Source organism: Rhinolophus hipposideros (genome assembly GCF_964194185.1).
Source record: "Rhinolophus hipposideros genome assembly, chromosome: 24".
Lineage (NCBI taxonomy): Eukaryota > Metazoa > Chordata > Mammalia > Chiroptera > Rhinolophidae > Rhinolophus > Rhinolophus hipposideros.
In genome coordinates this window covers 30,119,547-30,144,016 of record NC_138070.1, presented here as the reverse complement: position 1 = coordinate 30,144,016, position 24,470 = coordinate 30,119,547, and the positions used below count along the sequence as shown (strand labels likewise).

Sequence of the window (24,470 nt, the reverse complement as noted above, 5' to 3'; positions counted from 1 at the left end):
TAGCACTTTTTACATTGTGCTAGTGTCTGTTTCTTGTACTAGATTGCAAATCCTTTAAAAAGAGCAACCAAATCAACCCCATCTTTGAATTTCCAATTTCTAGCTTAATGCTTGCTGGATGAATGAATGGATGAGTGAATGAGTAAATGAGATACAACTTCTCCTTAAGATGCCATACTCCCTGCTGTCCTCTAGTGGCCATATGTTCTCCAGCAGAGTGTGGAGATGCTCCTGGCAACATTCAAGCTCTTCACAGCTTTTTTCCGATGATTTATTTTCCAATTTAGGCCAAATTTCCTCCTCTTATTTTGTATTACCATACTCTTCTCATTACATCATCTATCAAACTCCTGGTCTGTCTTCTCATTTACTAAGAACTTTTTTACCAAGACCACAGGCCTTCTCCCTTCCCTAACATCAGTAACTTCCAATCCCATGTACATCATCCTTCTCAAAAATGGATTCAAATTTTTTCCTCAATCGTAACATGTGATCCATGCCCTACGTCAGGAACTTCTTACTTGGCCACACCCAGATTTCATCATCACAAATATGTTTTCATCTCTAAATACTTAGGCTCTGTAGTAAGCTGAATAATGCCCCCGCACCCCAAGATGTCCACATCCTAATACCCAGAACCTGTGACTATGTTACCTTATACGGGAAAAGACTTTGCAGATGTGATTAAGTTATGACTCTTGAGATGGGAAGATTATCCTGCATTATCTAGGAGGGTTCAATGTAATCACAAGGGTCCTTATAAGAGGAAGGCAGGAGAGTCAGAGTGAGAGAAAGGGATGTGACAGCAGAGCAGAGATCACTGTAATGTGGGGTCACAAGCAAGGGAATGCAAGCGCTGGGAAGGGCAAGAAAACAGGCTATGCCATAGAGCCTCCAACCCCTCTTAGACTTCTGACTTCCAGAACTATAAGAGAATAAATTTATGTTGCTGTAAGCCAGTAAGTTTATGGTGATTTGGCTAGAGCAGCAATAGGAAACCAACACAGTCTGCAGTAGATGAATCTATAACCACAAACTGTTTTTCTGACTCATTCACTCTTCCAGAACACCTAACTCTCTTCTCACAATTGATTATATCTCTCCTGGTCATTTGTTTTCCTAGATACCAAGACATCATGATTTTAAGTTTCAACAGCTCTGTTCTCAGAATCTCAAGGTCCTAACCACTTATCCTTTTATTTCATCTACTCTGAAACATCAAATGTTGCAAAGGACCGACTTGCTGCTTTCTTCTCTCCTATACTGAAAATGCTAAATGTCACAGGAGAAAATAACTCAATATGTTTTGGTGTCTCTAAAAACTCATATTTAACCTCAGATACTCCCTCAGTCCCTCTTTATTCTTTTACATGATTTTCAATAGTTTCTTCTTTTAATTCTCATAGCAGTAATTCCAAACCCTCAATCTTCTCAAGTCACCTACCCCATCAGTAACCCTCTCTTTAGGCAAGTTACTTTGACTTCTGTTTGAGAGAAAATCGAGGTGTGGCATGAGCTGTCTCCAGCATGGCCTCTTGCTGCAGTCCCCCTTATTTTTATTGTCCCTGCTTGTTTTGTCACTGCTGCCTCTGCCTAAATGTCCTTCTTTACCTCCTCCCCTTGCTCTCGCTAACCTACATTCACTTGAAATAACTTTCTTCTTTTTCTTTTTCCAATTTAATGTTAATCTTTATTGGCACCACCCAATTCTCCAGCTGACCACCCCTGCTTTGTGTTCCCATTGTATTGTATAAACGTCTATTGCAACTATCATACCACACATGATAATGTTCAATTATATTTATCCATTTGTGTGTCTCTCTCCTTTAACCAGACTGAGAATCCCTTGAGATGAGTTACAGTGTCTTATTTGTCTTGTTATTCCCAGGCTTCTAGCACTATGACTATAATATTTTGAGAAAAAATAAGAAGGAAAGACCTATCGAGATACTACTGAGTGATGTGGCCAAATAGCCTCCCCCACCACATATGAGATGTGATCAAAAGATATGGTGTTTAAATTTTTAAAATGTATTACAGTAAAAAACACATTGTTATTAATCCCCTTCAAAATACTCCCCTTCGCTTCGAATATACTTATCCCATCGTTCTTGCCACTTTCTGGAGCAGCTCTGGAAGTCCTCTTTCATGCGTGTCCTTACATCATCCTCCATCATGACAATGCTCCGTGTCACACATTGCTTCTGGTACGGCAATTTCTGTCAAATAAAAACTTGACGGTGTGTCCTCATCCACCTTATTCACCAGATCTGGCCCCGTGTGACTTCTGGCTCTTCCCCGAAGTCAAAATGACCATAAAAGGTAAATGTTTTGAATCGATTCAGGACATTGAGGCAGGCAGCACAACTGAAGACTCTCATGAAAGAGGACTTCAAACTGCTTCAGAAAGTGGATAAGTGTGTTTGAAGTGAGGGGGATTAATGACAATGTCTTTTACTGTGATATTTTTTTAATTTAAATATTCACTATATTTCTTGATCATACTGTGTACAAACCATCACCACCACTAAACATCAGGCCTATCTCTCACCTCTTCCTAATGATCAAGCTGCTTGAAGACTGGGGTTTGACCCAGACCCCTAGGCAGAAATCCACACCAATCAAAATGGCAAGGGCACTGGCATGTTCATCTGAGATTCCTGCTGCATCAAATCCACTTCAGAATCAGGAAGGCACTCTTGGCTACCTTGGTGCTTCAGACCATCTGGTCAGGTGGCACAGTGCCCACTTACAAGGTCAGTTTCTTACTTTCTTGAACATTCGAGATTATGATGCAGAGCTTTTTGTAAAGAGCTTTTTTTTCTCTGAACTGTCATGGCAAGTCTTCAGAATCATTGTCAGTCCCTCCTTTATCCACTTCTTTATTTCAGTTCTCAATTAGGTAGCAGGAATATTTCTCCAGAACATCATTATGATCTTCTAACTGCCCCTGGGCACCATGGAATGGTCTGGGAATACCAATACAGGTAGTACCCACTTCTTATGTTCATTTTCTGTGGGAAGGAGAGCAGCAGTGAAGTGACCAGCGTTCTGCAATCTCAGAAATGCTGGAAATACTGACAAGCATTCTGGAATCTCAGGGATGTGCCCAGTCTGCTTCGTGGACACTTTGATCCTAAATCAAACTTTTTGCTTTAGTAATGACAGTCATTAATTATGTCCCACATCTAAATGATGGTTCTTTCTGCATTAAATTATATATATATATATATATATATATATAATTTACCCCAACAGTAGAAATAGAGATGAAAGTAGAAGCCGAAATATGCTTTTTGTTGGTACAATTTTTGGTTGGAATTTGCCTGAAGATCCCTTAAAGTATCTGGGACTAATACTATAATGATGAAAGGCTGCTAACAACATGGAGAATACTGAAAATGGGCAACCATAAGCAGCTCTATACAAATGAAGTAGGTCCAGTGCCAAAATAAAAAGTATAGCCACGTTGCAGACAGAACTCCTAGGTACCAAAGTGGGGAAAGAAGCCGGCTTCCAGGAAACCAAAGCAAACACAGTTACGCGTGGTCAGATATTTAATGTTCCTATAGGTAATTTAGTCTGTGTAGACACTAAAGGAAAATTTATTAAAATCAAAGACAATCAAATATAGGTCACATTCCAAAGGAAATATGAGAGGATTTTCTGAAAAGACATCCCTACCTCTGCCTTCTTTTCCTATATATTTGGGGAGGAAGGGGGGAAAAGAGGTGGAGGGGAATAGAAAGAAACTCTCACCCTTGAAGGTTAAGCATAAAAGCTTTCTCTATGAAGTCCCCCTTAACCACTGCAATCCACAGTGATCTTTCATTCCCCTGAATACCTGTAAGATTTTGCATTTTACTATATTTCATAGTGACTTACATTGTTAGCTAACCACTCACCATCCGAAAACTCCTCTCCCCCATTAGCTGCAAGGTCCTTGAGGACAAGGTGTGCTGCTCCACACTACCTATCACAGTGACTGAATACAGCATATTCTCAAAATATTTGGTTGCTTGGGTAATGCCACCAGCAAATAATTCCAAATCACAAATATGATGTTGCTATAGAGTATATGAAAATTAAGAAATCAATACATCTCTGTATGAACGTTTCATGCCTTGTATTCTGCAATTCCTGAGAAGTTCAGAGAGCTGAGTGTTGAGTACGGCGGGGGGTGGGGGTGGGGGACTGACGCCGTCGGGGGAAGAGGGATGAATACTAAAATGTGTCAGGCCATTGAAAAAATGCCCACGAGGGATGAAAATATACTGAATTATTGAGAGTTTTTCCTACGCAGTAAAAGGTGTTTTCTGGCTTCATTTAATAATTAGATCTGGAACTCTGAGTTTCTGCGAGTTCCCTACTTTGGAAATTTGGGCACACTCTTGGCGACCCGGCGCTCTGCACTCCATTCAGGTTCTGAGGCCCATTTGCGATAGTGCTGTAACGGCGGCTCCTCAACACCAGGGGGCGCCAGGCAGCACGGAGATCAGGCGCTGGGCCGCTCTCCCAGCACACCTTGCGTTCGCCCACCGCGACCCGGAAGTTGTCGCCGCGGGCCGCCGGCCGGCAGCCCTGACGGAATCCGGGCCGCGGAGCGCGGTTGCCCGCCGGGGCTGCCCCCGCCCGGCGGAGGGCTTCTGCGAGGCCAGCGGAGAGGACACGGTGGAATACACTGCATGCCGGGTCTCAATCAGGGCGCGCCGCCCCGGCGATGCGGGACGCGGCCCTTCCCGTCGCCGTGAGTGCTCGGGGACGGGTCCCTGAGAGACCCGCGCCGCCCTCCTGAGGCCGCGTGGAAGCTCTCCCGCGCGGGCGTGATGAAGGCCGCGGAGCTTTCCGCGAGCGCAGCGTGTCCTGCGGGAGGGGCTGGCGCGAGAGCCACGAGCGGCGCTGCTGCCGTCGCTTCGCGGTGACCGTGGGACGCGGAGCGCAGAGCCGCGGACGAAGAGCGCCCCAGGTCGTCTCGTTACGCCCTGTCCCCTGGCTCCGAGGTGAACTAGGACGAGGGCTGTCGTGCGGGGCCGCGCCTGGTCCTTGCAGCCATGAAGGCAGAGGCGTCCTCCTCGTCACAAACGCCCCCCGGCGCGCCCCGCTGTGGCCTCGGTAGCCGACAGCTGATGGCTCTGGGGTTTGTGGTCGGCTGGCTCTCCGCCGTCTACTTCCTGGCCCACGTGTGGCTCCTGTGCCTTCTGTGTGCGCTGCTGCTGGTGCTGGGAGGGTGGCTGGGCGCGGACGCCGTCGTGGGGGCGTCGGGCCGCCTGCACCTGGAACGCTTCGTCCCCATGGCCGTCTGCCCTCCAGACCCCGAAGCGGAGGCGCAGCTGGAACAGGAGATCAGCCGCACCATCCAGATGGTGATGCGGGACTTTGTGTCGTCCTGGTACCGCTCGGTGAGCCAGGAGCCAGCCTTCGAGGAAGAAATGGAGGCCGCCATGAGAGGGCTGGCCCATGAGTTGCGCAGGAGGATGGGCCTGGTGGACAGCCGTGCGCTTGCCCAAAGGGTCCTCACTCTGTGTGGCTGTCACCTGCAGAGCTACATGCAGGCAAAGGAGGCCACAGCAGGGAAGCAGAGTGGTACAGCTGAGCCCTCCCATCTCTGGGAGGCTTACTGCCAGGCTACTGCCCCCCATCCTGCTGTAGAAAGCCCCAGCGCGGAGGTCACCTATACGCGTGGCATAGTGAATTTGTTGCTACAAGGACTAGTTCCAAAGCCCCACTTGGAGACTCGGACAGGACGCCACGTAGTGGGCGAACTCATTACTTGCAATGTGATCTTACCACTGATCAGCAAGCTGTCAGATCCTGACTGGATCCACCTTGTACTCGTGGGCATCTTTTCCAAGGCCAGAAGTAATCCAGCACTCTGCCCAGCCAGCGCCCCAGAACAACCCTCAGTGCCCACATCTTTGCCACTGATTGTTGAGGTACAGAGTCTGCCAGAAGTGAGAGCCCCTTCTCCAGCAGCAGCCCCAGTGCTGCTAAACTGTAATGAGCCAGAGGGACCTTCACGCCCCTCCCCAGACGTGGAAGAAGGCCATGAAGCTATACAGGGAGATTTGGGTGCAGTGCCAGAAGAAAGAAAAGTAGGAAACAATTCATCTCATTTCCTACAGCCAGATATCCGAGGCCCTCTGTTCTTATGTGAAGACACAGAGCTGGAGTCTCCATTGTCTGAACTGGGCAAAGAAACCATCATGCTCATGACCCCAGACAACTTCCTCTCTGATGGGATCCAGGACGCCCTGTGTGCCCTAGGGGGTTCCCAATCTCTGGAGTGTAAGGATGGTGAGGGATCTGAAGGAATTGAAGGAGCAGAGGCTGAGGAAGGTCCAGGAACAGAAACAGAGACAGGCTTGCTGGTCTCCATGCTGAATTCCTGCCCAGAGATCCAGATTGACACAGCAGACAAGGAGGTACAGCCAGGGGATGTCACCTCTCTTACAACTTTACTGGCGAGTCCAGAAAGGACCTGCCCACCACGACCCTCATGCTTACAGAAGGACCTTACCAATGGTGTCAGCTCCCTAGATCCTAGTCTACCACAGGTTCTGCTGTCTTCCTCTCCAACTGGTCCTCTCAGCTCAGCCACCTTCAGCTTTGAGCCCCTGAGCAGCCCAGATGGCCCAGTTGTCATCCAGAATCTGCGCATCACTGGCACCATTACTGCTCGAGAGCACAGTGGCACTGGATTTCACCCCTACACACTCTACACAGTGAAGGTAACAGGTTTAGAACTGTGCTCACCCACTCTGAGCTTGGAATTGGTTTGGAAAGCAGAGTCAGTGAAGCTAGAGTAAGGGAGAGAGGCTACTTTTACTTTGTTTGCTATGAGTCTGAAGCTCATTTGTGAAGCAGAGTAGACTTCTAGCCAATACTCACACAAATCCTAGAACCTTAGGGTGGTCAGGATATTGAGGGTCATATTTTTCAGTGGTTCCCAATGTATGGAGCCTTGTCCAGAAATTCTCTTTCCAAACTTCTTCCTTGCTAATTTCTTTCTTTTTTAAAATACTGCTATCTTTTTTACTTTGTTTTAGGAAGGAAGGTTGTTTTTTCCCATACATATACTTGGAAGATGGAAAGTTCCTCATTCCTAGAGATGTTTAAGCACAGAAGTGGGAACTATTTTGTAGAAATGATGGATGTAAATGGGATTCATGTATCAGATGGCTGTTTTGATTAGAGCAGCAATTCCCTAAAATGGGCTTTAGAACAGGCTGCCTCCAAGTCTCCTGGAGAGTTTTGTGTTTTTTTTTAATCCTGGGACCCTGTTTTGGAAACTCTCATTTAGAATCCGTCGGACTCTGATCGGAATCTGCATATTTAAAAAGAAACCCAAGTGACTTTGAAGTGCAGCCAGATTTGGGAATTAATCAGTATCAGAGAGTGTCCTTCAAGGAGTAGAATATTCTACAGAAAGTGTTATAACTCCAAGATGCTCCAAGTTTGAGAGCCCCACCTGGAATTCCACCTGTCTATTACCTAGGCCTTTTACTGGTCTACTTTGCTCGTGTCAGCTCGTACCGAATATGTCTCTCTTTCTTTCTGGCTCTAGAAAATTTTAAAACATCAGCCTCAAGTCCCACCAACAAGGAGATTTTTTCTTCCATCACTTGCCCACAGTATAATGACCTCAACCAAATAATGGTAACGTGCTCCTAATGAGAACAAGAACATACATAGTTCTTCCACGGTATTTCATTGTATTTTAACTACTCAGTCAAAAAGTCTTACCCTGTACAAAGTTGCAGTTTTCATGCTGTTCAGGGTGTAGTCTCTGGGGGAGCATACAGTACAAGTTGTCTTTTACCACATACTGACCCTCCAAGCTATGAAGACAGCAAACCTTGACCCCCTACAACATCTCCAGTCTTCACATGACTTCTAATCATACAGATGATACGTACTTAGGGGGAAAAAAATTCAGTTTAGCTCCAAGAATAATAATTAATCTGCCCTGAGCAGAACAAAAACACGTGTCCTTTTAATGCATTACAGGCAAACAAATTATTTTTGTTCATCAGCTGTTTTGAATAATTTGTTCTGTCCCCAACTAATATAGATAATTACGGGTTGAATATAATGGCAAAATGGTTATCCCCTTATAACGTACAACCCCATAATTGAGGGGTGAAAGGGAGTATCATTTTTATCAGTGTTGTACCTTCTGTTTTGTTCCCTCTTTTTAGAATTCGAAAAACAGTTATGCAGCCATTTTTATAAGTGAAAATAAAGTACGGGAAGGAGCTTTGATATGGAAGGAGTGGAGAACAGTAACATTCAGTTTCTACTTTCTGGGCCATGTATGTTGGGAAATGCATCTCATTCCTTAATTCACCCACCCTTGGAATTTGAGTTGTTCATTACAATTTAGAGCAGCATTCAGATCTAGTACATTCGGGAACAGAATAAGAACATCTCCCTTCCTTTACCCCTGCTCGTCTCTTACTGTGTGGCCATTGAGTTGATGCAGTAAACAAATTTGTTCATTCAACAGTATGAGACAGCCCTTGATGGTGAGAACAGCAGCGGCCTGCAACAGCTGGCTTACCACACTGTGAATCGCCGCTATCGCGAGTTCCTGAATCTGCAGACCCGTCTGGAGGAGAAATCAGATCTACGAAAGTTCATCAAAAGTCAGGAGTTTCCCCAGCCCTGAACTGCCTGCTTGCTTTTCACATCTAGCCACCCTTATCTGAGAGGCTGGTGGCCTGTTGTTTTGTGGGGAGGGATGGAGGAGAAGAGTGCAGCATCAGGGGTCCTTTGTGCTCCCCCCATTTTACGTACATGTGTTTTAGGTTTTAGTGCTAGACAGCAGTGGTCACATTCTGAGGTATTCCTTTGCCACTGAATGCTTTGTTCTGGGGTCCCCTTTAGTTTGAGCTTAAGAAAGAAACTCACATTTCCACCTATGTCTATGAGATAGCATGAAGAGTTAAACTAACTTTTCCAGATTCATAGATTGATTTCTCTTAAATATTAGAATATTATCCAGAAATCCTTGCCTATTTTCCTTTAACAACCAGGCTTTTTTGTGTGTACCATAAACACATTGACAATAAGATATATAATAAAACTTAACTCTAAATATAAGCTAGTAAGCAGCTACTTTGTTTTTTTTTAAAGCTTATGGTCACCCAGATAAACATTTTAATGTCTAGCATAAATTGTGGATTTCAGTTAATGCATTTTTTAAATAACAATAGCTAATACTGATCAAAGCTTGAAATATATGCCAGGGTCTCTTCTAAGCACTTTACACATGTTAGCTCATTGAATTCTCATCACAGCTTATGACATAAATACTGTTATCCTCATTTTACAGACAAGAAAAGTCAAAGAAAGGTTAAGCAACTTGTCTAAGGTCATTACTATAGGATAATTAAAGCCTCAATGTAAACTTGGGCAACTAGACTTCAGGGCCCTCCTTTGTTTGGTGTCTTACAACTTGATATTAACAATAATGAGAGTAAGTTGTATTATATCCCTGGAGTATATTTGAAACTCCTGAAATAAAATCCTAGGGAAATATCTTCTTATAGTTCTTTTTTTCTTTTTACATAGATGACATGTTTTATGTGGAATAGCTCTCAGTGAATGTTAAGTGAATGAACTTTTGTTGTTTTTTTTAAAGATGTGAAGGGTCCTAAAAAGCTCTTTCCAGATCTTCCATTTGGAAACATGGACAGTGACAGAGTAGAAGCCCGTAAGAACCTCTTGGAATCATTCCTAAAGGTCAGCATCCTTCTGTTGGGGCTTTGCTTTCATTCTATCCACATACTTCCAAGCCAAGGTATAGAGATCCGGGGACTGGAATTTCTTTTTGAAGTCTTTCTTGTGTCTTTTGCAGCAACTCTGTGCCATTCCTGAGATTGCTAACAGTGAGGAGGTACAGGAATTCCTTGCTCTGAACACAGATGCTCGTATTGCCTTTGTCAAGAAACCATTCATGGTCTCCAGAATAGACAAGGTAACAGCAGGGCCACCATGCTCAGCCTTAGTTTGTCATCAGAGTGGAGGCAGTGCTTGAAAATTAAGGGCGGGGGTGGGGAGGGGCGGGGGCGTGAGGTAGCACAGAGGAGTCAGTAGAACATGGACTACAATTTTCAGCTAGACCTGTTCCCAAATATTGATCGGATCATCGATTTGCTGAGTGATAATGAGCAACTCTGAGGATACAGTACCGCTGACACTATAAGTATACATACATCCCCTGTGGATATCATGACATAGTTATTCTAGTGGAGGTATATAAGGATAGATCTATACCTCCATAGATAGGTGGGGGCCGGAAGGTCTGTTCTGGAGCTGAAGGTCATTCCCAGTATTGGTCACTCAGGAAAGAGCCCTAAGACAGGACACTAAGCTGGATTTAGATCGATGTAGTGATTCTCTGTTGGAGAACAGTATGGGAAGACTTGCATCTTCTTCAAGAGGCTATCTTAGGACCTTTGGAGATGGTAGGAGAACATTTGTGTAACTCATTGAAGCCTACAGGCAATGATTACCAACTGATTTTATAGTCCCTAAGGCAGACATCTGAGTTTTCTGTTTATCAAAAGATGGCATACACGTATGTTTTAAAAGGTTAGAAAACACTGACTCATTGGCAGAAGAGGGGTCTCTGTCTTCTCGTCTAGACTTCAGGAGATAAAATGATAACGTGGAATTTCACGTGGTAAGAGTTAGGAGACATTCAATGCTATGAGGAAACTAGAAAGTGATGCACAAGGTAAAATCGCAGAGTTCAGGCAGATGTGTTCTTTCATTGATTTTTCAGCATCTGCTTACTGATTGCCTGTTTAGAGACGTGTCCGGTACTAGTTGCTTATGATATAACAGTGAGCAAGACAGAATAGGACCCTCCCTACAGACTACAGTATTGTGAGCCTAGAAAGCAACTTATTTTCTAAGCTACGTTATGCACATTCATGCTACCTTCTGTGTTCTTTCCCTGGTTTGTTGTGCCTAGTCTTTTGTGTATTCTTACTCCACCACTCCAGCTGTGACTTAGCTGAGCTAGCTGTACTCCTTGTAGAGGGTTAACACAAGAGGAAGTTAAAGACATCATGGTGCTGCTCTGAGCCAGCAGCATTAATTAGTGAGAGACACCAAAGGAAAAGTAAGTGTTTCTTCAATATTTTAGGGTTTCATTTGTTTGTACAAATTTTCTTTTTTTAGCAGATATCTGTATGTCATTTTCCCATTTTGAAAAATAGAGATAATTCTTACTTTTCATTGAGGATTGTTTTAGTCTTTATGAGTAGAGAAGTTTATGTCAACTTCATATTTCTTAATCTTGACCCAAGTGAGTTTTGTTTTTCTTTCTATACTTAAAGAAGAGAAATTATTTAAATTAACTGGAAAAGCCAGTTTTTTATTCTGTGTGAATTACTGAGAATGTTTACATTATATATGCCTCTAGCCTGTATTTCTTATTTTGATAATCTTCACTCTCCATATATTCCTGCCTATATTACTTCTCCTTATTCACATCACGGTGAAAGGATCATCAGTTTGGAAACAAAATCATTCTTTTATGTACAAAGAAAGAAATTGAAAATGAAAAGCATTTCACTAGCTTGCAGAACTCCCAGGTTTTTATTTATCCTATTGTTTATTTCGGTTTCTTTTTCTATGGCATTGTTTGTCTTAACTCTGTGAGAAAAAAGATTTTTATGGCCGTAGAGAAAAGGGCGGATAGCTGGTGTCTTACTATACTGATGGCCAAGACTCCACTAGATAGCCTGGCTGTCTGCCCAACCTGACTGCATGAAGCACCATGACAAAACTGCTCATTCAGTGCTTTCTGTCTGACCCTGCACCTCTGACCCCTGCAGATGGTGGTGAGTGCTATCGTGGACACCTTGAAGACAGCATTTCCTCGCTCTGAACCCCAGAGCCCCACAGAGGAGCTGAGTGAGGCCGAGACAGAAAGCAAGCCCCAGACAGAAGGCAAGAAGGCTAGCAAGTGAGAAGCCCATCAGTTACCCTTTCCCATCTCTCAGGTTGATCCCCAATCCTCAGCTAAAGCCTGTCCCCAACCCTCAAGCCCCAGAAGACAGGAAGTGGATCATACTACTAGTTTTTATGCAATGCCCGACCTCAGACTCCTCAGTGCTCATCCAAAACCGGCCTGAGATCCTGCACAGGCAGCCCTGCTAAATGTTTGTCTTGCCATGGGAACCAAGAACCCAGACTGACCAGGATTTTTGACTAGAAGGAAAACTCTATAATATGTATATTTTCTATTTTCCTGGAAAATTGAGATGTTTCTCTCATATTAATAATTAAGTCTTACAACTGATCTCTGTTTGCCATCATTTCTGGAAATTTTGGTTTAGAAGTTGCATATACTAGTAATAAACAAGAAAGGACTAGGATGGGTACCTGCATGGCCCATTTTAGTAACTGGCATTGCTGCTACTCTCCAGCACCAGGGTCCCAGATGTTCCCTGGTAGTACTCAAAGCTAACACGTGGAAGGGAAGGCACCATACTTACCCTTACTGGAAACGTCGTATCTGTATCTGGACCATTATGGAGAGAGAGAGAATGTGGGGGCATGAGGGATGAAGAATGTATGTGTTTGTCTGACAGATTAACTGTCTGTGTTCATGTTTCACGAGCTAGCAATAACAGACTCACCGTTCTTAGCCTTTTCGGGTTGTGTGTGTCTGTCCGTCTGGCTGCCTATCTTTGTTTCTATGTTCATGTTTCACAGGCCAGCAATAACACAGTTCTTAGCCTTTTTTTACTGGGCCCATACATTGAAGGCGGACCGTGGGCCTGTGCTTATAAAGAACCCTATACCTTGAAACACTGAGGTTAGCTCTTGTAGTTCCTTCCCTGCTTTTATTTGGAACACAAGGGGAATAAGTGAATATGCAAAAAGGGTACTGACAACAACAAAAACCTTAGTCTATGCTACTTCTATTTAATCTTCAACATGTTTTTTACTGAGTGTGTAATATGTGCTAGCTATTCTTCTAGCCTATTGGAATATAAGAACGGTGACAGACTGGTTCCTATTTTACATTAGCAAACGCCCTCACAAATGCACTGTAGACATTGCTTAGTGCAAGATTTGTGCTATATGTTAAGAATTGCCAGAATATATATTTTCGGGGGGATTTCAGGGCCAGGTCTCTTCTGGCGACTCTGACCACAGTAAGCTCCCAGAGAAAGTATAGGTGTTCTTGTTTTGAGATACTAATGCTTGTCAGCCCTTTGTATGGGAATCTAGATCATGAATTACATTGTTTCTTTGTTGTTGTTGTTGTTTTCTATGCAAGGTCCAGACTGAGGTTCTCATCCAGTAAAATTGCTCCAACACTGAATATAACTGAAGCACATGAGAAGATACTCTACTGTCTTCAGGAAGGCAATGTGGTAAGAAGTTCCTATAGAACTCCTGGAATTAACAACTGGAACGTTGATCTTGCATTTAAGCACCTGAGACATCCTCCAAAGTCAGGAAGGACTTACGTGCCTAGTTGAAGGACTTACCAACATCTGGATCTCTCGTTTTTATTCTAAAAGTATTTTCTCCGAGTAATTTGTGATTCCTACTAGTTCTGGGTTGGTAGATTGGCTTCTCAAGGATTATGGGTATGGGATAATGGATGACAGAATGAGAACGAAAAACAGTTCCTGGAAGAGGTAATGCAAAAGTGTTTGCAGCAAGTGACAATACAAAGGCATTGTTTTACTTGCAATTTCAGTAAAAAATGAAAACTTTCCTAAGTTTTGGTCACAAAGTCATGTGGTTTCTATACTCATGATACTTTTACAGGGAAGGAACATGGAAAGCCTAAGTGCTTTGGTTGCTCTCCTACTTCCACATTTTTTTTGTGATGTACAGCTGGCTCTTTTTTCAGGAGTCAGAGATCCTGTCCATGTCTGGGATGGAATCCTTTATTGAAAAACAGACAAAGTTATTAGAAATGCAGCCAGAAGAAGATCCTGAACAAATCCCCAAAGAATGTGTGGATGGTTACCTGTCAGATGCAGCCATGCCAGCCCAAGACCTCAGCAACAGTGATCCAGGTAAGTGACAAGATCTCTGCTCCCACAGAGAAGGGAGCCAGGACACAGTCCACTTGGTACTTATAATAGTTAGGATTTGTCACTTTAATTTCTCTTCTGTTTAGCTAAGCAAGCCATGTTTTAAATACCAGAGTTTGATGTACTGTGCTGAGTGCTGGGATGCAAAGAAGTCCCCAGAGCTGAGTCAAGCAGAGGAACAGGACATGAAAACAGGGAGTCCCAATCCAGCAAGATAAGATCCGTGCTTATAATGTCATTATCTTGTTGAAGTTCTTTTTTTGGCATGCATTGGCATATCCTTGAACTACTCCCTTTATGCCTGTGGTACCGCTTTCCTAGTCACTCCCTTCTCAGTCCCTTTTGTTGGCTCCATTATTAGCCTTCCAGAGCTTTATTTTTGGTTTTGTTATTACTCCTCACACCGTGGGTGATTTCTTTCATATTATTGGCTTCAACTCTAATACATATGCTATGATATCTAATATTAGGTATTGTATTTCCAATTGCCTACTGGCAATCTCCATTGAGATATACCATAGGGCAACTGAAATACAACATGTGCAAAATGGAATTCATCTTTTTTCCTGAATCTATTCCTTCTGTTTTATTTATTGTCATAGCAAGTGACACTACCTAGTTACCCATGGTAGAGCAGGAAAGGAGAAGAGGTGAGGACACTGCTCTGTCCTTATAAGCATTTGAGGCAGGGCAGGTTTGCTTCCCAGAAGAATGCAAAGGAAAATTTAGGAACCCTGGATATTAGTACGTTTGCCGAGCTAGAATTTATAAGAAGAAAAAATTTTAATTCCACGAAGACATAGGTTTCTGCTGAAAATAAAGATCATAAAATCTTGGGTTCAGAAGGAAAATAAAAAGGCTTATTTCATCATTGTACTTCAACTTAACTATGTGAGAAATGGTGTTTGCAACCCCATCTCTTCACACATATCTCACTTGTTAAGTAAATGAAGTGTTTTCACACCAAAAGCATCAAAAAACCATGGAAATTATAAGAGGGAATGAGTAAAACAATATAATTCTAGCCCAAGTCAAGCCTGTAAATTTTGAACCTCATATCTCTATAGAGGAATAGTTTATACCTGAGCCTTTCTTCTAGCCGTGAGACTCAAGATGCTCATTGATAGAAAATTTACCATTTTCTTTAAGAGGACTTGGTGCCTTCTCTGCTCTTTATTTTTTAACTGTTATAACTAATTGTCACCACATGGTGGCAGCTCTATGTATGTTAAACCTGAGAAAATAATAGAATTGAGGAGAGTGACTGAGGTTGAGGATGGTGCTATTTCCCAAGGAATTAAATATCCCATTTCTGAGTAAATTACTAGAAAGCAAACATACCAACTCTGTGCCCCCTTGAAATACTGTGTAGAAAAAAGAAAATATATATTGGATGGGATTAAAGAAGAAAGTAGGTTACATTTTGAGCAGATGTATACAAGTCTGCTCATTCATGTTCTAAAGAATCCTTAAGGGAGGAGAGCTTGGGCAGGCCAACCAAGAGAATACACATTGGTCCTACTAACAGAATTATTTTGTTGATTAATGATAACATTAAACACAGCAGTAGCACCAGATAGCTAAGATTCATTCTAGAACATTGTGTATTCCTGGGAAAGTCTCCTGGGAGCCAGATCAGAAGTGACACAGGACACCCTGAGCAGAGGTAGAAAACAGATGCTTGCATCCATAAAATACATCTATTTAGGATACTTTAGCTTAGTGTGATTGTGAGCTTATTTGTGGCCATTCCAGTCTTGAAACAGGAAATAAATCAGAAATTGTCATGGCATTTTACGAAAGATGTAGTACTTTCCCTAAAACCGTATGTTATCTCAAGATCAAACTAAAGCTTCCTGGATCCCAACTCAACAGCTCTGTGTAATGGAGATGCTTTCAAAGCACTTTTTAAACAGGAGAATGAATCCCAAATCCTTTCCCAAATCTGCTGCCCACAACATTTCCATGATGCTTTGTAGAGGCGAGTAGAATACAAGTATGGAAGACTGGGCCTTGCCAGTTCCAGTTACTCACAAGTTCTGAGCACTTACTTGGAACAAAATATATTCAGCTCCTTGGGAGAAATACAAAAGAAACAGGAGCCAGGTAGGCAAAATAATTAAATGGAAAGTCTTTTACAAAGGTAAAAAATATTTAGTAAGTGATTAAGGAACATAAAAGAATTTTAAAGAAATACAGAGCCTATCACCGAACTTTTTAGACACAGAATAAACATCTCTTAACTTGATTTAAGAACTGAAGGATTACAAAAATATGCGATGAGATAAACAAGGAGCAAACCCAGTGCGTCGAAATATATTCCTCAACTCTGGGTCTCTTCTGAGTTCCTTCTGATGCCTTTTCATTCCCCAGGAACAGAGACAGAGTTAGCTGACACAGCCCTGGATCTGCTCCGCTTGCTGCTAATGGAACAGTGGAGATGGCTATGTACAGAAAACATGCAGAAAGTTCTTCATCTTATCTTTGGGACCCTAATTCAGAGGTAAGACTGGTGAGTTCTTCACATTGGACAGGTGTTGGCTGTGGTGCTGAATTATCCACTAGAAAGTGTAAGGGGAGAGTCCAGGAAACCCATGGCCATAAGGGAAGATAGAGTCTCTGTTATATGGGTCCAGGGATGAAGACTGTCTGGAGAGTATCAGAAAGCTTTGTTTAATCACCTTGTTGTCTAAAGTTTGCATGAGTTTGCTTCTGCAAGACTTCTGGTGTAATCTCCTAAGTTACAGGCACTGCCTGTGATCTCAAAATACTTCAGCTAAACTCTTCCTAACTCCAGGATCGATTCTCCACCTGTTATGCTCCCAAGCTCCTTCGCCTTGTTTCAGTGGACATTTCTTTTAAGTGACAAAATACAGTCACTATGACAATAAAAATAATAAAGAGAAGGAGAAAACAGGTGCTCTCAAAGATTATTTTCTCCAAAAGGGGTGTAAATATTCACAACTGAAGAAGTACTTACTGACTTCTTCAGTAAGGATGCTAAGGAATAGATGGATACTTGGATTTAAAACTTGGATTTTATAATTCAGGCTTTGTGAGTCCCAATACCACATGAATCTCCTGAAAGATTTGTACACAGATGGAGTTTTTAGCTGCTGACTTCCTAGTAAGCATGAAATTGATGCAAACTTGGCTCAACTGAAGAATGCCAGAGACACTGGCTCTGAACCAGACAGACACACATAGTGCTTGAGCTTTGGCCACTCTTTTTTTAATTTCTTTCTCATGAGACATCCTGTCAGATCACAAATTAGGAAGCCAAATCCTGACCTCTTCTGTTAGCATGTGGCTCATGCTAATAGGCACTCCAAAAATAAAAACTTATTTAAAAAAAAAAGAATTATGTATCTAGTCTACAACCTGTAGAAAACCCATTAACAACAAGCAGTTAAATCTCCTCTTCCGTACTCAAAGTTACATAGAACCAGAGAGGCTTAATCTTGAATCATAAAAAGACCAAGTAAAAGAAGAGGTTACATTTATATTTTCTGAGTGCTTATCATATGCCAGCACCTGACCTCTGTTTATATATATTTTCTTACAGCAGCCAAGTGAGGTAGGCTACTGCCACTTCTCTAATTATCTTGAACACACTGCAGTTATCAGGGATAGTACACCCATCTAGATTTAGATGCAACTCCTCCTTAAAATGTTACTATTTTCTAACCTCCAGCATTATCATCTCCAAGAAGATAAATTAATTTCTTCTGCTTCCAGCTTTGTTTACTCTCCTTGCTTCCTTAAAAGATCTGTATACATAACTGCCTTGAACACCAGGGACTGCTGCCAAATCATAAGTGTTCATTCTCTCCCCACCTCAGCCGCCTCCACCCCCCCACACGCCCCAACCCCCGCCCCCCAGAGTTTGCCTTGAGATATAACCAATGTCAGACAGGGGGAAAAAAAGGAGAGAGAGTAAATTCAACCTCATGACCCCTGCTAAGCCAGGGTTGGGAGAGTTCTGATCTGAGCCAGGCTTAATAAATCTCCCTTGATTGTTGATGGTGAGGAGAAAGTGGGGGAGGGGAGCTGAAGAGAAGTTAGATACCCAAAAAAGGCATTAAGTCAAAGGGTAGTCTTGCATGCATGCGCGCCTGACCTCGTATGTCAGCTTCTGTGCTGGGAACATCCAATTATGTAAGAAGGAACACTCCTTATTTGGAGTTAGAGACAAAGGGAGGGGAAGAAAGTGGAGGTAGCTGTGTAAGCAAAGGAGTAAATCCAACTTGTGCTCATATCGGGAAACAGAAGAAACTTGACAGTACCCCTGCATGCATCAGAATCAGGTTCAGTAAATTGGACAAGAACACAGACATAGATTAGGTTGGAGGGAAAGAGGAGAAATGCACTGTGCTCCATTGATGGTAGAAGGTTTTGAGCAGGAAGATCCAGCCAAGGTAAGAGGTAAGATTACTATGGAGTCCTGATACAGAGTCAAGGAATGAAAAGAAGCTGGACTAGTTCCCTCCCTGGATACCCAGAGCAGTGCCGTGATAAAAATATGAGCCAGGCCAGCAGTAGAGTAGTTGAATGCCACGTCCCGTGGCTCTGCCCTCCCCATGGCCCCAAGATGGCATCAGAGTCTGTGTCAAAAGGGCAGCAGACACATTCCTGGCATCTGCGTCAGGATTTCTTAGTTAGAGAGAGAGTAAGAGAGAGAGAGAGTATGTATGTGTGTGTTCGGGGCACGTGGAGATGGAATGTTTGACAAAAAGTAGGACAAAAAGAAGAAGTTTCTATGATCTATGGGCACAGTTAGAGTAGAAAAGTATGTTCAAGTCAGGGTGTATACAGAGAGGAAGAAGAAAAGAATGTGTCAGGATTAAGAAGTCCAACAAGCAGTGGACCCAGGAGAAGATTAAATGGCTAGCTCTGGACCTTATGCCAGGCCATGGAATCGTTTTCTTACAAAAGAGATCTCTCTACAAACCCTCTCCCAGGAAAGGTTTGTGGACAGAGTATGGGACCATTGGAGAGTGCTGTGCTACCAGGTGGGACTGTTCATCCTCCTTAAGGACAATTATGAGTGGATGACCATGAACTCTTGCCTCCACTATTCCCTTAGGTTACTCCAGAATTGTAGGTGTTCTCTGAGTGGACACCATTCAGGGGCCTTTTTTCTCTGGGCATATCTCTGTAGTAGGTGGATAAAAAGGGTCTTTTTGATATCGGTTGTATCTGAAGGGAAACTCCAGGCCTACCACCAAAACGGCACAAGCAATTGCAACAGGAGCTGACATTTATTAAATACTAACTATATCAGGTAAGCAGCTGTGCACTTTATATACTAATGTGCAATGCATTTCTGTGAGAGAAACATATGTCTCTCATTTTACAGGCAAGGAAAATGATATTCAGATTAAATAAGTGTCCCAGAATCATAGAACTAGTAAGTTCCACACCCAAGATTCCTCTTAAGTCATCCTGACCTCAAAACCTGTGTACTTGCTACTACTCCATACTGCCTCCTCGCTGTGCAAGCTTTCTCACTAAGCAGTGGCCACGACAATCAGCCTCACCTGAAAGTCCCTGTGCCTTATTCCCATCTAATCTCTCTTGCTTTCCATCGAACTGGCCTCGGGGATACATATATATGATGGTAGCATATAAATTCATTTCCATCTGCATATTCTGATTTCATTCTTAAAGTACTCCCAGGTCAGAGATTGTATAGTCTTCCTTGGGTATCTCTTCTGCATCCTATTCCCATTCAGAAAAAGATAATCCCTCTTGTCCTTTGGTAACCACTAAACTATTGTCTGTGTCTATAAGGGGGATAAGGGGAGTGGGGGGAGGGACATGAGGGTAAGGGGGATCAAATATATGGTGATGGAAGGAGAACTGACTCTGGGTGGTGAACACACAGTGGGATTTATAGATGATGTAATACAGAATTGTACACCTGAAATCTATGTAATTTCACTATCAGTTGTCACCCCCAATAAATTTAAAAAAAAAGAAAAAAATAATCAGAGTTAACATTCATAGTTTCTCAGGAAACACAGATTACAGTTTTTTTCCTTTGCTCCATAAACTTCTCTTTCTTTCAGTTTAGCTCTGGTACCTTGTAGTATCTTACATCTGATCTCTCTCTATGCCCAGCTTCTGTAGAAAACTGTACCTTTGCAAGAGCCCCAGATACAAAATTATCTCAAACTAAATCTTCAGTTTTTCCTGTCAGATTATTTCCTGGCCCTCTAATTATTGACTTCGCCTATTTTAATAGATGCTGAAAGTAATTTTTTTGTAGTGATGACTTTGCTCTGGTTGTATTGTGCTTCCTGGATAAAAGGAATGCTGCTCGTCCCATGTGTCTTGCACTAAAATTTGACAAAGGGAAGCTCTTGACTTCTATAAACTGGGCCAGGATGGGTCCTTACAGTCTCGCCTATTATATGACTGGCCTTCTATTATATTTTTGGGGTGTCACATAGTCTACACCCATCTTAGGATAAAGACATCATGTGTTCCCGCGTGTACTGACAGTTTCTGCTTGAATACATCTTTAACCCTTTTGCCGCAACAGTCGGATATATCAGAATGAATATATCCAAAATTTTTATACACAAACATAATGTCATTTATATACAAAGCAGCTCAAATTGTTAACTAAATGCATAAAATAGTCAAAATATCAACTTCTTGTTTTTTGTGGATTTCTGACACATTTTGCGGGGGGAAAACAACTGGAAATCAATTAACGCAGTGAAAGAGTTAAGGCTGTAACAGCTGGTGTTAGCTGACTGGTTGTGTGCCTGTGCATGTGTGTTTTGCACTTCTGTGTGTGGTGCCTGGCTTAAATTCTCATACACTCAGAGATACAGAATTGGTCATTGTAACAGTTAAGAAAAAACAATTATCATGAGGTATTTAAACCTCAGAAACTTTTTTTCCAAGTCAAGTTATTGGTGTCTCTTGCGCATCTGCAACTACTAATAGAAACTCAAGACAGTTTTTGAGCAGTTTCAGATTATGCACATCTTGAGAGCAGGGACTATGTCTTATTCCCCATTCTATGGCAAGCACCTAGCTGTATGCTTGGAAGGCACTTAATAAATTTGTGTCAAAGGAATGAACTTTACATGCCATTTCAATGGATTCAGTCCCTCTGCTCATCACTACTGAGAATCTCAGGGATTCTTAACAGTTCTTGAGGATAAGAAACTCAAATGTAAACTGAATCTCTCTTACATCCCTCCCCCACAGCTCTTCAATGGGATAGCTCCAATTTCCAGAGCCATGTTTGGGCCTGAGCAAAGAGGTATTTCCTTTGGGCCCTTCAGGCCATCTCCCATTCTTGTGGCACTCTCCCAAAGAACACAGTGCCCTCTTTCATCACGGGCCTCCTGCTTGAAGGCTCCATTTAAACATGTCCTCTCTGGAAGAATCTCCTGCTCTTGTGCCTTCTTGATCTCTTTCTTTCCAGATAGGGAAATAAGAACATGAGTTTTAAAGTCAGACAGACCCGAGTTCAAATTTTGCTTTGAGGCTACTATCTGTGTAACTTGGATCGAATCACTTAACCTCTCTTTGCCTTAAGTTACTCTCCAAGTGTGCCTAGCTCATGAAGTTGTTTGGAAGATAAGACATAATAAATGGAAGCCTTTTGGTGTATGCCTGGTGCATGATAGCACTCAATAAATATGAGTTCCCGTCCATCTTCACAAGCTCCATATTCCATTCCCTTGGAGACTCCTATTTGCTGGGGCAGTAACACATCTGATGTAGAGTAGATAATATGTTTATGTTTTAATGGGTTTTGGGAGTAATCTTTATAGTGAACTTGTTTTGGGATCTGTTAATAGCAAAGACCCTATGAGACAGAAAGTCTTTTCTGCATCCTTCAGATCACAGTGTCTCCCTTCATATTATCTATCTATGCACTTCAGCCTCTCTTACACACTTCTATAAAATCTCCCCCAGTCATATCCACAGCAGAAACGCAGAGTTTCTTCTGAACCAGGGAACTACCCCTTAACCCAGCTACTCCCAACCCTCTTGCTTTTCTTTCTAGGAAATTAACTATTTAGTTCTGGTTATGGTAGCCTCTTTACAAATATTTTTTGAAAAAATGTAAAATTTGATGCCTATGTGTACTTATTAAGTACCTGCTGTGTGCTAACTCTTCAGACCTAGTGTAACATTTTTTTTCTACTTTAAGGCCCTTTCAGCCTGAGAAGAGATAACCCATAGAATCAGTTAGAAATATTGAACAATATGAGGTTAAATGACACTGTATAGACCATAAACACAGTAAAAAAAAAATAGAAGGATTCTTTTATACATGTCATTTAGACTGGTTTAGGGTAAAGAATATTTCAGGCACTGACACATACTTAAAGAGAGGGATGGGCCATTTTTTCTACTTTTAAAATAAAAGTACCTAACCTTTAAATATATTTTGAACATTTTCAGTCAGCTTCTTTCTGAGTTTGTATATGCTTATAAGACAGATAAGGAGAGAGAGATCCTTTTGTTGTGTTAAATACATTACGAAAAGTCCACTAGGCTATTATTGCTGCTTGGGGGAGTTAAGATAAGAATAATTCTCTCTGGGCACCAGGAGGCGCTGCAGGATAAACAGTACCCACTCACCTTGGAGGGAGCTGAGTTTATTTTGTAATTAATAGGTCCTTGCCTTGGGGGGTGATAGTAATTAAAACCATTAATTCTCTTGCTCCAGGATTCAAAGGCTACTAGTCTGTCCTCTCTAGCGGTGCCACTGACTTTTAGAAAAGCCCAGTTTCTTTCATCTTTCACCCTTCTCCCCCTGTTCTGAACGGTCTTCAATACACACTTGCTTCTCTGAGTAAAGTGTACTGCCAGAAAGTCCCCTCTTTGAGTGTATTCCTATAGATTCCCGCTTTAGTTAGGAATTTTGTTTTAAAGATTTTATTGGGGAAGGGGAACGGGACTTTATTGGGGAACAGTGTGTACTTCCAGGACTTTTTCCCAAGTCAAGTTGTTGTCCTTTCAGTCTTAGTTGTGGAGGGCGCAGCTCAGCTCCAGGTCCAGTTGCCATTGCTAGTTGCAGGGGGCACAGCCCACCATCCCTTGCGGAAGTCGAACCGGCAACCTTGTGGTTGAGAGGACCTGCTCCAACCAACTGAGCCATTCGGGAGGCAGCTCAGCTCAAGGTGCCGTGTTCTATCTTAGTTGCAGGGGGCGCTGCCCACTATCCTTTGCGGGGCTCAAGGAATTGAACCGGCAACCTAGTGGTTGAGAGCCCATTGGCCCATGTGGGGATCAAACCAGCAGCCTTCGGAGTTAGGAGCAAGGAGCTCTAACCACCTGAGCCACAGGGCTTGCCCCCTAGTTAGGAATTTTTAAGTTCATACCATCCTGTGTGGTTACTTTGGTCTCTGAGTTTATAAAGCCCTCCATGTGGGCCTCCCCTGAGCTTGTCAAGTTTTGTATGTGGCCCCTTTTTCATCCACCAGGATAAGCCCCTCACCGCCACCTCCTCTCTCCCCTTGTTTTCTAACCACAGGTAGTTCCCCTAAAGTCCCCAAGATGTGGCTGCTCATGTTGTGTCCTTAGGATCAGGATAGATGTTCTTGTATTTGGAAAGCTTTCAAAATTCAGCTTGTAGACAGGAAACTGGAAACAAATGTGTTCAGGTAGTTCTTCTGCCCCACCTGTCCTTCATTTCCATGCTCCTCCCAATGTGTTTCCTGCTTTCTTACCTTCCATGTCTGCTTCTTATGTTTATCCTTTGTTCTCTTCCAGGCTAGTCTTTTCCAGCGTACTTTCGCCATTTTCACAGCATAGTTGTGAATTCTACCATGTGCGTATTGAAATACAATCCTTAATTCTTCTCCTCCAAATCATGGTTGAGCCTACTTTAAATCTGTGATCAGTACTAGTTGTAGAAGTTGGGGGACTGCCCATTCCAGTACAGCACATACTTATCACCTGTCCCTCCTCTCCTGTAGTGGTAGCTTTTGCCCAGAGATTGGAGAGCTTCCTGTGAGGTAAGTTGACGAGGAACAACAGGGGGTCTAGCTGTCAAGACAACCACTAAATCCCTGCCTCCTGCCCTCTTTTGTGTCTTGCTTTTCTTCCCAGTGCTGCAGCTTTAAGCAGTTCTCTGCCTCTCCCTGCCCTTTCCCCTCCTCCAGACTCTATACTCTTCTGAATGGGTGGCCATTTTAATTAGCAGAATAACTACCTGGTGACTGAGAATGAGCCAGGCTTGCACTTCACATGGGACCAAGCAAAGAAGGAAAGATTCATTTTTGATCCTGCAGTCCTTGCAGTGAAAGTTTGATTGTTTAATATATAAAGATCTAGTTTTCGGAAGGTTTTCAAAACAGTCTTCAAATTACCCATAACCCTATGGGATCGGTCCCTTGCCAGTCTTTTTAAACACTC

At 42.7% G+C, this 24,470-nt stretch overlaps 1 protein-coding gene across 4 annotated transcripts in view; it reads left to right on the top strand.

Moving 5' to 3' along the window:
- Positions 1–4,540: 4,540 nt before the first annotated feature.
- The window catches only part of SNX19 (sorting nexin 19), a 57,250-nt gene continuing 37,320 nt past the window's right edge, over positions 4,541–24,470 (top strand). For 2 of the 4 annotated variants that reach the window (XR_013992447.1, XR_013992448.1), the window contains exons 1-8: positions 4,555–6,728; positions 8,507–8,645; positions 9,644–9,744; positions 9,860–9,979; positions 11,850–11,980; positions 13,304–13,400; positions 13,889–14,057; positions 16,449–16,578. Coding sequence is in view for 2 of the 4 variants with exons in the window: in XM_081036533.1 (XP_080892659.1) it covers positions 5,052–6,728; positions 8,507–8,645; positions 9,644–9,744; positions 9,860–9,979; positions 11,850–11,980; positions 13,304–13,400; positions 13,889–14,057; positions 16,449–16,578 (2,564 nt within the window). In the remaining 2 variants the exon portion in view is untranslated. Of the gene's footprint in view, positions 6,729–8,506; positions 8,646–9,643; positions 9,745–9,859; positions 9,980–11,849; positions 11,981–13,303; positions 13,401–13,888; positions 14,058–16,448; positions 16,579–24,470 lie in introns of all 4 variants that reach the window. The other 2 variants (XM_081036533.1, XM_081036534.1) reach the window with 2 other exon arrangements.